The following is a 17,321-nucleotide window of genomic DNA, read 5'->3' as shown; positions in this document are numbered from 1 at the left end:
ACTCCAGAATAGAACGACGTACTTGTAGAAAACTACATAAAACGAAGCAATAACTTCTGGAAAAGCCGCAAACATACGCAATACGTAAAAATAAGCATTATTAAAAAAAAAAAACGAGTATGCTTTAGACCACACGACTGAAGTAAAACATCTTTAACAATAAGCCTGCACTGTGCCTTAGATATACGTATCTGGCTATGAGAGAAAGGGAGAAAGAAAATGTGTGCTCGCACCTCTCTCTTGCCCTGTTCGCCTCGCTCGATCACACTTTTCGTAACGCTGTCGCCGGGACTTTATCAGCTTACTCCCAAGTCAAGCGTTTGTTAAAAAGTTTCATATCAAAAAACTCGATAAAATATTTTCATTTTCATTAAATGTTTTACAGTTTAATACAATCGATATTTCTAATAACTCTTATAACTATGAGCAATAAATCTTCTAATATATAAAATTCTCGTGTCGCGGTGTTTGTAGTTAAACTCCTCCGAAACTGCTTGACCGATTCTCATGAAATTTCGTGTGCATATCGGGTAGATCTGAGAATCGAACAACATCTATTTTCATCCCCCTAAATGTTAAGGGTAGTCCACCCCTAATTTTTTTTGTAATTTTTGCATAATTTATTTATTCTTTATTTTATTATGATTTGGCGTTGAAAAATACATACAACCCTAAATTTTCACCCTTCTACGACGAACCCCTATATTTAAATAGCGTTTAGCGGCAAGACAACGTTTGCCGAGTCAGCTAGTAATTCTATTACATAATATATGTTGCTCAGCTGATTTACGTCACAGTGCCACATTATACCATACGTCCACGCCATTGTCTGCATCTTACAATGGCAGTAGAGTACAAGGCGACGCCTCAGCGCGGCGGTCCGCCTCAGTCTCACCGAGCGAGAACCACTCGTAGGATCCATGGTGCAGCGCAACTTTCGCTCTTGCGCAACGCTTATGCTAAAAGCGAGCTGGTTTCTATCGGTTCGTCGAACAACGAACCTCTCTCCTTGCGTTATGATCGCCTAGTACTTTGTTTTACATTTTTTCAAATGTTTTTCTAGATTTTCCTTACGTTTTCACCTCCTTTGATATTACAATGACTACGTATAAATATATTCTCGTGTCCACAATGTTAGTTACGATACTCGTCCGAAACGGATGGATCGATTTTTATGAAGTTTTGTGTGCATATCTATTTAAACTCCCTCATTGATTCATGATCGCCTGGTGTATTTTTAAGCTATTGCATAGCTTCCATCGCGGGCCTTGAGCGCGGGGACCGAATCCAGAAATTCCGTAACGAAAAAACCTCACGCTCCCCACTCCGACGGGCACGGAGGTGTGGCTTGAAGGCCGTGCATCGTCTAACGTCGTTTCAGTTCGGCAGTCTTCGACACGGCGTTGTGTGCGTGCGTTAAGTCGCAAACTTATGTTTCTTATTTCAGTTATCATAAACCTATAGTTTCAATGATAAATATTCCTGAATAACCAACAGCTACTGTAAGATAATAAAACCCACATCTATTGTAAAATAATAAAAATATTTTAAACAATATTAACTTTTTATTTATTTAATAAAAGAAAAAAAATTGTTTTCTTATCACCACGCTCAAAAAGTGTAACTTGAACTAATATCAAAGAAAAAGAAATACTGCAAAAATAAAATAAATAAATAATTATAATTGCATAAGTGGATACAAAATGCTATGCAATAGCTTTACCGCGGCAGTCCCCGAGTGCCACACGTCTTTTTTTTTTTGTATTTGAAAAAATTATGTCCATGGCTTTGTCATAACGACTAGTTTCGCCATAGTCGAATCGTAGTAAATTTTTGCATAAGATTTTTCCTTTTAAAATCGAAAAACGAACTGTTCATGCGTTATGATCGCCTAGTACCTACTATTTTTTTTGCATTCTCTTTAATAACCATTTTTACGTTAATAATACGAAATCTTCGTTTTGTTTTTGAGTCTATACTAAATCTTACCACTTGAACAATAAATATATAGACAGATTTATATGAAAATTTTAGAGCTATCATCAAAAATGACTATCTTATACCGAAAAAAAAAAACTAGTGTGCTTTTATACCACACGACTGAAGTAAAACTTTCTATCTTCACTAACTTATATCTCGATCTCAACTTCCGTTCGCGCCGTGTACCGCACCGAAAGTGCATCGTACCAAGAGCGTACAGACTAGAGCTTTAAATGTAGGTCTCATTCAAGACGCAAAGACCACTGACTAGCCCGTTGGCGCAGTTTGTAGTGACCCTGTTTTCTGCTCCGAGGGTTGTGGGTTCGATTCCCACCTGGAATCTGGGTGTAATATATAAATATTTATTTCTATATTTATATATGTATTATTTATAAGTATGTTTATCGAAAAAACAAAATATGTAATATGTACGATTTTATTTTTGTGTACCCACACATTAGGAATTCTAAACATTTTTGAATATCATATCAAAAACCGACACGGTCAGTCCGAGACGCGGGTTCGAATCCCGCTGGAGCGGTCAATTTTTGATATGATATTCAAAAATGTTTAAAAAAATATGTAGCTATATCAGTCGGCTGTTACCAATAACACAAGCATTAAGTTGCTTACTTTAGGAACAGACGACCGTGTGTGTATTGTGTAGATATTGATTTATTTACTTCTCCAGTCGGGCTGCTCCAGATTTCGGACAGTCATAAATAAAATCTTATAAAATCTTCATTTGGTTAAATGTTTTTCATTCGTTTCCAGAAATGCGAGTGAGTCCAGGCGCAGGCGCAGGACCCTCGGCAGAGTCGCCTCATCTGCACCACGCCGCACATCATCATCATATGGTAATGCTCTACTGACTTGACAGAAACATTCGCCACCCTCCCCTCCACAGGAAGATCAAATGTGTCAGGGGTCACACAACACACACAACTGTCCAGATACAATTAATATTTTAACCTGAAACGCTTAAATAAGTTAATCGTTCTTGATATAAGTTCGTTCGTAAGTATGTTGCAGAAGAAATTATGACTGAATTATGACTTATACACTAGTCAAAGCTCTGGTTTGTGGCCGTTGCGCTGGTGGTTGCGGGTTCAATCCCCGCACATAACAAGCATTTGCTTGGCCATACATTACATTGGCCATACAGATGTTTGCCGTGGTCTGGGTGCTTGTGCGGTCCCTATGGGTTTCCTCACCGGTTTCCGGTCCCGGTTTTCATCATTTACACCTGATGGTGATCGTTGCTCATAGTAGGGAATATATCCGCCAACCCGCATTGGAGCAGTGTGGTGGATTAAGCTCGGATCCTTCTCCTACATGGGGAAAGAGACCTATGCCCAGCAGTGGGATATTAGAGACTGAAGCGATGACTTATGGAAACTATTACCCAGATTATTTACTTATTGTAAGACCCTGGAAAAATTCCATACATCTCATAAAAATTTTGACAAATGGAGACCAAATTTTCATACCAAGTTGGGAAAGGGCTATAAGAATTTTGTCTGCATTTTTGGTGCGAACGTATGGAGGCCTATGTCCAGCAGTGGACTGCGATAGGCGGAAATAGTGATGATGATGCATGATAGGTTCGAGAAACGCAGGCAAAACCGCGCTCATCACGTAGTGTGTCTCCACGTGACACGCTCTCCTGTACACATTGTATAACTCAGATAGATGTAATTATGAACGCGTATGTGTGCTAATGTATGCAACTGTGTCGCCGACGACGGTGCAGTCTTGTGCAATTATTGTTTACGTGGTGTATCCTACTAATATACCTAATTTATAAGATTCTCGTGTCTCAATGTTAGTTACAATACTCCTCCGAAACGGCTGGACCGATTTTTATGTAATTTTCGTACCCCTAACCGTTATATAGGGTGGAGAGATTAAAGGGGTTGATAACATATGTGGCAAAACAACGTTTGCGGGGTCAGCTAGTAATATTATAAATGCGCGAGTTTGTGACTATGTATGTATGTTTGTTACTCTTTCACGCAAAAACTACTGGACCGATTTTAGTGAAACTTGGTACGTAGACAGCTGAAGATCTAGATTAACGCTTGCCACATTTTATCGCGACATTCCCATCGGAGCGGAAATTACGCAGGCGAAACCGCATGGCGCGGCTAGTGCCTTGTGTATTCATTAATATCTCTTGATGTTTATAAAATAGAGAGAAAAAGATACATGCCTCTCACTTGGAGTCTAGTTTAGAGTTAAGCTTTTACGATGCGCGCGCAAACCTTCACGAAAAACCGACACCCTGGAGTTAGCTCGTCAACGAAGAAGAAGTTAGCAATGTGAAGTCAGCTAGCCAATGAAATAATGTGCAATATATGTGAATTTGTAAAGACAGACCTTGACATATGTTGGTCATGTGTTTGACCACTGCATAAATGCGTTTTCAAATTTTATTTTGTCCTAAAGCCAGTGTTTCCCAATCTTTCAGGACACAAATCCCCTAGAGGGGGCGACGCCGCTAGAAGCGGTGGCGAGTGCTGGTTCGTCTGATGGCGAGCTGTCCAGCAAGCCAGGAGACAGTCCCACCAGGAAGAGAAGGAGGATCTCGCGCCATCTGTCCTCGGGTAAGATCTGATCTCATCATCTAGTACTCAGCTAAGGAGAGTTGATAGGTGATTATTATGCAAGCTATATACATAGATATTTGGTTATTATATTGATATTGCTATTTATAAGTTTTAGTGGCCATAGCATATAATTTGGTACATGGTTATAAATGTTGAAGATGTGTGGGCTTAGGACGTACGGCTGAGTTTGTGATAGTTGAGTAATGTATTGACTAGTGCTGAAAGCCGTGTGGTGTCGGCTGAGTAGAATAGCACCATCCCCATTCTTCCCGAGGGGGTCGTAAAAGGCGACCGAGGCATAAACCTGGCTCAAAATCATCAGGGTCCTGGAGAAGGAAAACTTCATTTGAAACCCGGAATGGGGTCTCCGTCAAGCATTCGTGGCATAGCTCTAAACTGCGAAAGACTCCTGCAGCCGAACTGGCTCCACACGTATCGACTCGTCGTTCCTGTGGGCCTAGCCAGTGAGGTCGAGAGAGTGACGCAGAGCTTAGGCAACTCTGCGTTTTCCTGAAGAGTGTCCTAGGCGACACAGTGTCTGTCTGACACTGTCTAAATCGTCTGTAATAGACGGACTAAGGCCAATGATGAGTGCTAAAATAGATTCTTTTTATTAAAATGTACATTCCGAATTTGTACAGCTTGTATTCAAAAGTGCCCTTAAAGCCTACAAATTAAAATAAAATTGATTTTGATTTTGTGAGTGCAGATCAGTATTGCTTTTGCAATTTTTCTATAGATTTTTCAAATAATACTCCTCATCCTGTCCTAACAAGTATAACCTTGTTCTCAAGTATCGACCTTCGGAACAAGCAAATGTTTTTTTATTTATATATGTCGCGTCAGCCTGTAATATTCCACTGCTGGGCATTGGCATCTTTCCCTATGTAGGAAAGGATTAGAGCTTAATCCACCACACTGCTCCATTGCGGGTTGGCGGATATATTCCCTACTATGAGTAACGATCGCTATCAGGTGTACATGATAACAGCCGGGACCGACGGCTTAACGTGCTCCGAGGCACAGTGGACAGACCCAGATGGACTTTTATAATAAATTTATATACTTATATGCATTATATTATTTCATTTGAATATATTTCAATATATAAAGCATGCAGTGAATATTTCCTCGCGCTGGTCTCTTTGTAAACAGGTTCTCATTTTAAATAGAATTATGTACATAAGCAATTGTTGTGTGGTGAATTTTAATATCAAATTTGATTTACCATTTATATAATACTAGCGACCTGCCCCGGCTTCGCACGGGTGCAGTGCTGATACTAAATATAAAATAAATATTTGCAATGTAAGTGCAGAAAAATGTGTTTACTTACGAGATTACATTAGATACCTCTAAAACTATTAGTATTCCTCTACAATGTTATGCATCTATTATACATGTAAACTTTTCTCTGGATTCACTCTATTTATTAAAGAAAACCGCATCAAAATCCTAGTTTCAAAGATCTAAGCATACAACACTATACTAATACATACAATATGATCAATATATTAATAATATTATAAAGAGGTAAAGTTTCTAACTCTGTTTGTTTGTAGGCGGTATTCTTCGAAAATACTGATCCAATCATGAAAATTCTTTCACTAACAGAAAGCTACACTATTCAGGAAAGATATAGGCTATATTTTATTGTTATTGAACAAAAAATTCAGTGAAAAATAATAGTATATGTAAATCAAGTCGGAGATGTGCGAGCGAGATGAAATCTTTTCTATATATTTGCATCACAAAAATAATTAACGCCCAACGAAGTGGAAACGGGTCGGCTAGTAGTGGGCAACTTTATGATTGTCAAAATAATCACTTATGGAGAATACAGAGAAAAATACAAATTGGTAATTTGTAGACAGGGTTTTATGATAGTTATATAAAATACAACTTGCGACCTTTGGCGGTAGTAAAACTTATGGCACAAATAAACCAGAAAGTCTAGAGTGCCTCCCAAAAGTTTTACTGTAAATAAATAGTAAGTTGGTTGCGCGTTGTTCCGAAACTGTAATATCTTACAAAAATTTATTTAAGTGACATATTTTAAAGGGCGAACTTTAATTTTCATTTTACGCCCACTCAGACATATTTTTCTAAATATTATTAATTAGAACATATCTTCTAGAATAAGTTAACGTTTTTATTGAATAAAATAGATATTTTTCCTTAGGAGATTATTTTTCTTAATGATTTTCGAAGAACGATGATTCTTCGGGATTTATTTTTTAATATTTATTTTACAAATACCCTCTTTATCCACTGGAATTTTTGTGCTAATGCCGAGGGTCTAGCCATCAATCAATCGATCAACTATAATATTGCCATCTATAAAAATACAACCTTACCCAAATTGAAGCTGATATAACAATGACTAGAATGAGATCATGGTTGCATTCATCATTACAGGACTATGTCTATACTTCGGAGGTAAAGCGCCAAAAATATATGGCCCTGTGCTTCTTCGCTTGCATCACGCAATACTATTTTTTATATTTGATTTAGTAAATTATGAGGTATTTATAATAACAAATTATTCAATTTTCGATTCCAATTTTACTGAGCCTTGGTTCTGAACTCAAAGTTTGTCTCCATGAGATGACTTTGTACTTTGTTACTATAGTTCTTTTTTCGTTGTTCGTAGTAGATTAACGAGTCTTTTGCTCTATCAGAACAATAGCCATAAACTTGTGTTATTATTACAGGCGAGAGTAACGTGTCAGTGACGGCGCCGGCGGTCGAGAGGCGGACGCCGCGACACCACTACCAGCCGCCGTGAGTACAAACATACACACACACACACAACACTAGGGAGTCTTGTCGTCAGAACTACTATGTTATTTGCAATGAAATTTTTAGTTACAATTTAATTGAGATTGGGCATAGTAGGATTTAACCTGTTAAAAATCTGGAGCGTTTCGTCTGATCACATAATACTGTTCTCGTGCTGTGTTGTGTTCCTATGGTGAATGAGGTGCCCTGGGCTGCGCCGTTAGGGTCCTGATGTTGATGGCATCCATAGGATACAACAGTCTACCATTTTGCAGCCTCAGCGGTATAAAATTTACATTTAATAAGTGTACTTAAAAGGGGAATGCCCATAGGTGGTTTCCTCCTTCCACGTCGTTGTGCCTAAACCAAATTAATATTAAAAACTAAGTTTTTAATTTTCACTAGCCATTGTAAAATACTTAGCCATAACTTCGACGGATAAGAATCCACATATTAAGCAGTAATTTATTCATTTCCGTTTTACTCGCAATTCCCAAGTATTTTTTGTTATTGACATTTGAATCTTCAGTATTGCAATTTTCGTACGAGCGAATCGACTCACCAAAATATAATCGATACACTTATATTTATTTTATTAAAATATCGAATTGGCAGTTCATAATAACATGTTAAATAATAAAGAAAATCAATTTTTATTTGATAATAATATGAGTTTATTTGATTAATCTATCTGAAAGTATCCTGTTTTAGTGTTTTGTCAATCATAATCGATTAATCAATAATCGATCTACAACTGGCAATAATGCGATATTCACTTAAAAGATATCAAATAAGTCAAATGTGTAACTATTTCGTTTTACTGTTACTGACGTACCTACTTTCGTGCTAATAAGTTCGTTTGTTATTGTGTCAGAGCTTTTTATTGTTTTCTTTCTATTTTCTTTGTCGAGTTGAGCTTCGTGTTCCTCCTAGAACTATAGAAATTGAAAATATATTTGAGACAGAGACTCTTTACTTTCGGTGTGTTTGTGAACCAAACCTATACCTATCTACGACAATGGATGTTACTCGCCGGTGTATCAATTGCTCTATGAGATTGGCGCACCAGCGCTGGCGCATGGTGGAAGATGCAACAGAGCCTATGGTGAATATTCTTCGTGTCTGGGTATCACCAACGCCGGTAAGTTAAAAGTATTAACATATTTTTATAACCTATTCAGCCTCGCAATTATTAAAAAACTCGTAGACTTTATGACTGAGGCAACTATTTCATTAGAAGAGGGAACTGAAACTACTAATTGGAGTTTACAAAGCCTTTATATTACAATATGGCGCATGCTTAGTGCTGTATTTATTTTGGACATAGTAAAAAACATTGATAATTATGCTGGGCTCCAATCCATCCAATTAATATCAGTGAGTTAGGTATTTATATGTAATAAGCTTAGTAGCTAAAAATAAACTAAGTATTAAGAATATTAATTTCTTTCTAGGTTTCTTCTAATAGTAGAATATGCTTGGAGTGCTTTGGAATGCTACAACAAGTACCCGATGGTGTACCAGCCCAATCGCCCGTGTCTGGACATAGAAATGTGTGCTTTGCTTGTGGTATATCTATTCTGCGGGCCCGCACTCATCTTGTACATCCAGACAGCCCAGAAAGGAATGTTATAATTAGTTGGACATTTCCTCATTTGGTACATATTATTTTTTGTGTATTTTTTTTACTATGATTATATGTGATTTTTTAAAACTTACATTCAGTCTCCTTTTTAATATCAACAACAATAAACAAGCATACAGCCCACCTGATGACGCATTGCCGACCCCATAATAATCTTTTCACACCCTTTTTAAACAACCTTGTTTAGTGAAAAATGTACTCTTTATGATTATCAAAGCATACCCATACATATTAAGATAAGATTTTTAGAAAATATTAGTTGTTCTAGTAATTTTTATAAATATATTGCTTAACAAATATTTTAATTTCAGGTTTCTCATCTGAATAGAGTTTGTACTGCATGCTGGCTTGCTGCTAGGAGAAATGTTCAAAAACAAACGCGGCAAGATGCCAATAGACCTATTGAAGCCTTCAATGAGGAAACTGATAATAGAGAACCACCACATATACCTGTGACGCCTCCACTTCCACATATTTCGGTCCCACAACGTCAAGAAACTGCTAGAATAATATCACAAACTTATTCACGTGTTGCAGCAACCTCAAGACATTGTATATTTTCAGGATGTGAAAATGTTGAACGTTTATTGGTACCAACTGGAGTGAAGGAAATGTTATTATGTCGCTATAGATTATACATTCCATCTTCTGCTCGTGTCTGCAGATACCATTTAGAAAATGATTGTTGGGAGCAGTTACAATCTAATATTAGGGATTTTACTGCATCACAGATGGATCACATGCTGAATATGATGGAGAGAATTAATTTAAGAACGTTGGATTTCAATAACATAAATATGATGCCACCCAATCTCTGCCAGTATTGGCTTGGAGTTACAGCTGCTCAGTTCCATGAACTTTTAGCAGAAATGCCTAGTCTGCACAATGAAGTGCCTTCTGCAAGTGTGGCATTAAGTATTTATTTGGCCAAATTGCGTACCGGTGATAGCAATGAAAGGCTCAGTTCTTTATTTGAAATGCCCCGAAGCACTTTAGAAAGAAATATGAATAAGGCAAGAAACTGCCAACAGATGGTTCCTTTACATTTAGGCCTTAATCACATGACAGTGGAAGAAGTTGCAGCTAGGAATAAAACAATTCCAGAAGGACTGTTCGGGAATCCTAATCCTTCTTCAGAAATGAGACCCGCTATTGTAATATGTGATGCTACATATGTGTACGTACAAAGCAGTAGCAACTATTTATTTCAAAAAGAGTCCTTCAGCTTACATAAACATCTTAATTTGGTGAAGCCGTTCATGATAGTTTGTTGTGATGGCCATATCCTTGATTGTTTAGGTCCATATAGAGCGAAAGTGAATGATGCTACCATTATGAGTAATGAATTTAGAAATAGTAATGGTGAAATGAGAAGATATTTTAGAGAGGGGGATATTTTTATTTTAGATAGAGGTTTCAGGGATGTAATACCTGAACTGATAGAATATGGCTATCAAGCTCATATGCCTGAGTCTTTATCAGAAGGCGAGCATCAACTTACGACACAACAAGCAAATAAGTCGAGATGTGTAACAATGTGTAGGTGGGTGGTTGAAGTGGTCAATGGTCGTCTAAAACGCGACTTCAAACTGTTTCGCCAAGAGTTTTTTAATAAAGCTGCTAAGCATTTAATGATCGATTTTCGGAACGGCTGGCCTTAACAAATAAATTGCACCCACTTATTGAAGACATACCAGAAGCAGCAGAATATTTGGCAATTGCGGTACGTAGGTTACATATAGATAATGTTCTTGCTAATACTGTAAGAATTGAAAATTATAATAGGCGAAGAGCTACGTTTGTAAGCATTGATGCTCACCACCCACATTTAGATCAGTTCCCAAGACTTAGCATAACTGATTTGAAAAGATTTGCATTAGGGACATACCAGCTCAAGCAAGCTTCTTCATATTACGGTGAGCACGTACGAACAAACGGCACTTACACAATAGAAATTAATAACGAAATTGAAGAAGATATTCCTCTTATTCTGGGCACAAATCATTTCTTACTGAGAGGGAGAATAAAGTCTCGACATATTGGTGGCAGAACTTATTATGCATATTTGTTGATAAGTAAAGATGAAAATGTTGCCAATAGTGTCGAAGCTATATCAGGTTATTGCTGCAGCTGTCTTGTGGGCAACAGAACTGTAGGTTGTTGTGCCCATGTTATGTGTGTGGTGTGGTACCTGGGGTGGGGCAGATATAATGATGTTACTGCTCCGGCCCAGTTTTTAGATGACATATTTAATGAATTCTCATTTGAAAATGAATAATTTAAATTGTTAAAATATTTCAAAATGAAAGTATTTGTTTGTTTTACACAACACAATCCCAATTGTTGATTGTTTAATCTACAAAACGATTGTAAGACTGTTTGCTAGGTGTCAAATAAATACCCCTCATACCAATTATTATTATAGAATTATATTTCAAAACAAAGTCAGTTATCTTACAAAGAATAGCACAATGTAGTATTTACTTGTTAAAAAAAATGATTTTGTATACACAAGTTGTTTTTTATTTATTGCCTCACTGTCTTATCTGAAATATTTTTGTAGGTTTCTTGGGTCATAGTTAAATGATTAAAAACACAAATTCTAAAACAACATGTGCATAAGTTATCAACCTGTGTATAAGGGAAAGTCAATATCTCTGTTGTGTCAAATATCTTCAATAATCTAGAGTATATGCAAACTGAAGCATTAACTTACTTGCATTCAGATTATATTCAAACATTTACAGATAGTTAAAACTTCAAATGTAAATAAAAATACAAAATGAAAGAAGGATAAGAAAACCACTTTTGTTGTGACTTTTTTTCATTATACCCGTCGAGCTAGAGAAACAGCGTTTTTTTTAATTAAATGTACACTAAGGAACCTACAAAATGTGGTAAATATCATCATGGCACAAAATTTTTCAAAGCGAAACTAAAGTCCATACTGCGGTGGGCATTCTCCATGTTTATTATATAAAGAAAATTATTTCTGGGTTTCTTAATGCTAATCGCTTGATGCTATATTATTCGTGGAATGTGGAGACGCACACTTGCGCCGCGGAGCGAGGCGAGCTTTCGCTTTCGAGCCGTTGCGTGTCGTGTGTCGTCTATAGCAGCGGTTCTCAACCTGTGGTATGCGTACCCCTGGGGGAACGTGGTATGATAAAATAATTATAATTAATAAATGCAAATAATAATAGTGAAATGTGTTTTATATATACATATATTTAAAATGAAATGATTCAATTAAAAAAAATACCTAAAAATGGGGGGTCGATGAAGTGTGACATTGTGTGACAAGGGGTGGGGAGAGGTACAAATTTTGTGACATCACTTTTAAAAATATAATATTTCTAATGGTTACACGATTGCAAATTAAAATAAATATTGAAACTCATGTTTTTATTTAATAAGAAGATATTATATTGAAAAATTGCAAAATACGTGACGTCACACTAGGTAGGTAAAGTAATTTATAAATGGCCGCTAATATGGAAAACTTTGTACTCAGTCTTATTACGGTTTCATTTAATTCCAGTCGCCGCGTCCGCTACGTGAGCGGCAACGGCGCGGGCGTGTGGCACGAACGGCTGCTGGAGCCGCACCCGCAGCACCCGTCGCATCCGTCGCACCCGTCGCATCCGACGCACCCGTCGCATCCCCACCCGCACCCGCACCCCCACCCTCACCCGGCGCACCTGCCGCACGCGCACCACACGCCGCTGCTCATGGACATCAACCAGGTAACACTCCGCTATAGTTATGTACGCCTGGTACTTGGTGGCCGTTCATCTATACATACAAATATGTCTTTCTGTTTTATCTGTTTACTACTAGGTATCCTTGGGCATGTGTATAGATGACTTTTTATATTTTTTGGTCATTCATGAACAATATTGAGAATAGTTTCTATCACCGTTATGATCTCCTGGTACTTTGTGGTGATTGATTTATATTCTATAATTTATATCTGTCTGTCTGTTTGTATGTTTGTTTTGTATATGTTTGTATGTATATATGTATGTACATAAACGACTCCATCCAACCCCCAGATGTCGCTTCGTGGCGCGCGCCTCAGTGCCCTCGGGGGAGGGGTGGGCTGGCCGCACCACGCGCACCATGCCCACCACGCGCACCACGCGCACCGCGACCACCCCACCAGGACGCAGGTATGTGCGCGACACCCGCACCGGCTGGTAGCTCTCGGGGGTTAGGAGTCCTGGTGCGGATCCAGGAGACAGTTCTAGACTAGTTGGCTAATGTTCCTCCTTAACTGTGTAGTCAAACGAAGTATTTTGCTGATATCTTCTATCAGGTCAAATCTCACAACGTAATATGACAGGTTTGCAAACCAGATAATTTAAATAGGCTCATAATACACACTTATTACAAACTGTAGACTATCTGTGTTAAGTAAATAGTGACTAACCGCTGTCACTTTGGTTAGCCAACCACTTTTGACTGATTAAATGGTAGGTAAATAGAACGCTTGTCTAAAGGGATTACTGTAAATGGTCAGTTTGGACTAGACGTTCTAGTTTATTATGATGGATAATCGGTCAAGGGGCGTCACTTAAGAATAGGTAAGTGACAGCTATGATTCTCTATTTTTTAAAGTGTCTAAGTGTCAGCCTGTAATATCCCACTGCTGGGCATAGGCCACTTTCCCCATGTAGGAGAAGAATCAGAGCTTAATCCACCACGCTGCTCTGATGCGGGTTGATGGATAAAGTGAATAGATTGTAATTTTGTAAAATGTTCCTGTTGACCAAATTTACCACCTAATTCTCTCCAATTTGTAAATTGTCTACCTTTTAGCAAAAGTGTTTCAAATTCTTCCTGTCCTTGTCAAGAAATCTGGATCTGCACTCGATAGGCTCGTAGAGACCCTTTTTATTATCTAAATAAAGTATTTAAGGTTATGTTAGGTCTAAAATTTTATTTTGTAGTTTTAAAAATATTTAATAAAGTTATTTGTTAAATCATTATTAAATAAATTTGGCCATTTCTGACACATATAAAATCCAAATCGCGCTCTAAATTGTAATAATGAACATTTAAAAACATTACAGGAATTCTAAAGAAGCATTTTTAATTAATTACCTAAAATATAACCTACAATTAATTTTATTTTTGTTAAATTATGTTAATTTTGTAACTATAAGCATACAGAAACAACATTCATCAAATTTAGTTTTAAATTAGAAATGGTTTACGCCAAGCACTTTGGACAAGTTTGTCTTGGTGGAAACTATTTTTATATTTCTGTAGAATTAAGTTGTTTATATAATAAGAACAATATTCAATAAGTGATATGAATTAAATATCTTGTCGCACGATTGTAAGAAGGATCGTTGTCATTTCTTGTCAATCTGGGCATAGCATAGACATTTATGAAGAATTTGTCTGGAAAATATTGTTAGGGTCGCAAGTCGATAATAGAGATAAGAGGTAGCGGAGGAATATCGTTCGTCTTACACTATTGTTACTTCTCCGGCACATTTGGCCCTGGATCTATGGTAAAGCGCGGGCGTCTGTTCTAGATGATATCTTCTGGGGCCCAAAATTTTGGCTTCATAAAAAAATCGTGACCCAAATAGAAATTAGCTAATGCCAAAGATTGGATTTTTTTTGCCGCGGTCACGAAATGTCGCGCATTATACTTTTGTGACAAATTTGTCTTAAAAGGTAGACAGAGGGCGTCACTGCCAAAATTCTGCTCCGCTCCGAAATCACCATCCAGGGCTGGATGTAGCATAGTGTAAAAATGTGTAGCCGAGCTATGTTCTTCGAGACAAACGTCGCGTGAACCGTCAAACGTGATAGTAGACTTCTTTAAGCCATTAAAAAAAACGTGATCATAAATACTTCAACGAAAATTGTTTTGAACAAAAAAGTGGAATTATATAATGTTGTTTTTATGTAATATGGTAAGAAAGCCGTTTTTGCTTTAAATATCGCGTTTCACGATTCGCGCGTCCGCGCCGCGTTCTGCGTATCGCGTGTCGCGTTCGTTGGCCGGTACCGCCGCGGAACAAGCGTGGTACAAGCGTGGCGCTGCAGGTGGCGGGCGTGGCGGCGGGCGAGCTGTGGCCGGCCGTGCTGCCCGCGCTGCCGCACGCGCACTTACGCTATCAGGTACTACTCCGCGCCCCACCCCCAACACCCCCGTACACACCCACACAACCCCGGAAACACACAGAGCTTCGTACCCACAGTGACCGAATTATTACCCAATCTTCATCTATTTTTGTAGATCTCTCTTCCAATCTCACTTTTCTAATGTTGCCAAATGCACATCCTAAAGTTCTTAACTTATCTTCTGTAATATGATTTCTAGAATTGTCCAATTTTTTTTTTCTATTCTCAAAATTTTCTTCAAATCAAATTTTTTACCCCCAAATTCCTTATTCTAAGCAGTAAACTTTTCCAACATTTCGACCAATTCCGTTTCCGATTCAACAGCCCCAGTTCAAATGCTTTTAACACGGGTAATCTGCTAAACAACAATACGCTTGACACTTCCGTCACACTTCTAAAACAAACAAACGGTCACGAGATCGCTCCAGATAACGCTTCCATCTAACACCCGAGGAGCATCACACCGGACGACCCAGCCGCGTGCATGCAATACGTTGATTTGGAATCTCTAGTACTTTCCATCGTCCCTATAGCTTCGTAGCTCATTCCGTATCGCACACCGGGGCCCAGTCTGCTATTTTAGATGTGTCAAAATCGTGTGCTCGGTGGCCGACCGCAGTCATCGTAATTGTTAGTTTTGACTAAACTGCTCTTGAGTTTTCGATGTCGTTATGATTGCATTTTGGGCATCGTGACGAAAATGTCAAAAACAGCTATTACGGTGGCAGTGACCGGTCACTATTCTGACGTTATGGCACAATTGAAATAGCAGATTTGCCCTATTCTTCCCCACAGCTATTGTGCAACGTATTCTGTATTCTGTGAGTAGAATATGCTGCTCCGTCGCTGTGTCGGAGAGTGACTTGGTGTGTTTTTGTATTTTTTTCTAAGTAAGAGATTTTAGATCAATGCACCTACTCACATCTGCACCGCTACTCCTACATAGACATTTGGTCCGCTGCAGCTTCCCTGGCCTGCGGGGTTATCAGTTAGCATCTGACGTTTAGATAGTGTCAATAAATCTTTTAATTTTATTGTACTGAGGTCTTTTTGTAAATTATTTTGTGCGTGGCTGGACCTGTGGCTTGTTGGATGTCTGATGCGACTCTATTGTACTCTAGTAGGTCATACACTTCGTGAGTTCCAACGCCGGAGTAACTTTATATATCGAAAGTCAACAGCTATGTAACCAAATCCGCAAAAATGTCGAAGATAGTTCATCTTATAAAACCAAAACCATCTTAACCTGTAATCTTTAACTGCGATAAGCTATTGGGTTTCTAAGATACAACAATGTTCTGATTTCGCTAATTTGACATATTTTGTAGATTTGGACATTTTTCTACTCAAGCTCTAAAACTTGTGCTGTAAATGAGCTCACGTCGTGGTTGCACTTGTTATGTGGTTCCATTTTCGTCCCGGTTGCAGCTTCAGGTTTCTGGTGCGTTGTATTGCTTAGTTTGTCTCCGGGCCGCCTGCTCTAGGTTAGATCGGCTGAGACCGCTACACCAGTCTCAGCGATGTCCTGCTCTTTGTTCGACGTCAACGCGCCTTGTGTCTCCCCGTACGCTTTTATCACTAACAAACCTTCCGAGTATCGCATAGCACAGGCGCTTTGAGCGATACGGTTCCAAGTGCATTCAAGTTTTGTGGCTAATGACAACTTTTTACTATAGATGTAATGTACAATTTTATTCACATCTTCATGCTATCCAATTTCCATTTCCGTTTCGTGACGGTTTACGTATCCTTGTGTGACGTCGACGTTACCTTGTTTGTTATTGACGTCCTTATGTGTGACGTTGACGTCCTCATACGTGACGTTTACTTCCTCACGTGTAATTTTGATGTCCTCGCGTGTAACGTTGTCGTCCTCAAGTGTGACGTTGACGTCCATATGTGCAACGCTGACGTATACATGTATGACGCTGACGTCTTCATGTGAGACGTTGATGTACTCTCGTGTGACGTGAAATGGAGAGTGGATCGACCACACCTGGTCTCGTAGTGAAACAACTAGAGGTCGCTCCTCGAGCTACATTGTACACGGCACGCGTTGTTCGTCACTACCGGGGCGGTCCACCAGCGCTTTCATCTACTATAGTTTGTTAACTCGATGTCTCGACCTAGCTCAGTAGTGTACATGTACACTGGTCAACTCT

At 38.5% G+C, this 17,321-nt stretch overlaps 2 protein-coding genes across 2 annotated transcripts in view; both read left to right on the top strand.

Moving 5' to 3' along the window:
• LOC123667188 (E3 ubiquitin-protein ligase Arkadia-like) overlaps positions 1–17,321 on the top strand; it is a 104,200-nt gene that overhangs the window by 77,048 nt on the left and 9,831 nt on the right. The window contains exons 4-8 of the mRNA XM_045601154.1: positions 2,755–2,837; positions 4,451–4,586; positions 7,304–7,373; positions 12,557–12,761; positions 13,071–13,187. Coding sequence (XP_045457110.1) covers positions 2,755–2,837; positions 4,451–4,586; positions 7,304–7,373; positions 12,557–12,761; positions 13,071–13,187 — 611 coding nt within the window. The remainder of the gene's footprint in view (positions 1–2,754; positions 2,838–4,450; positions 4,587–7,303; positions 7,374–12,556; positions 12,762–13,070; positions 13,188–17,321) is intronic.
• On the top strand, positions 8,350–9,088 carry LOC123667189. The gene is made up of 2 exons (XM_045601155.1): positions 8,350–8,511; positions 8,825–9,088. The coding sequence occupies exons 1-2, from the start codon at positions 8,389–8,391 to the stop codon at positions 9,062–9,064; spliced, it is 363 nt and encodes a 120-aa protein (XP_045457111.1). The 5' UTR covers positions 8,350–8,388; the 3' UTR covers positions 9,065–9,088.

This window comes from Melitaea cinxia, chromosome 27 (assembly GCF_905220565.1).
Source record: "Melitaea cinxia chromosome 27, ilMelCinx1.1, whole genome shotgun sequence".
NCBI lineage: Eukaryota > Metazoa > Arthropoda > Insecta > Lepidoptera > Nymphalidae > Melitaea > Melitaea cinxia.
Note: the sequence above shows the minus strand (reverse complement) of the source record. Positions and strands in the feature narration are given on the sequence as shown.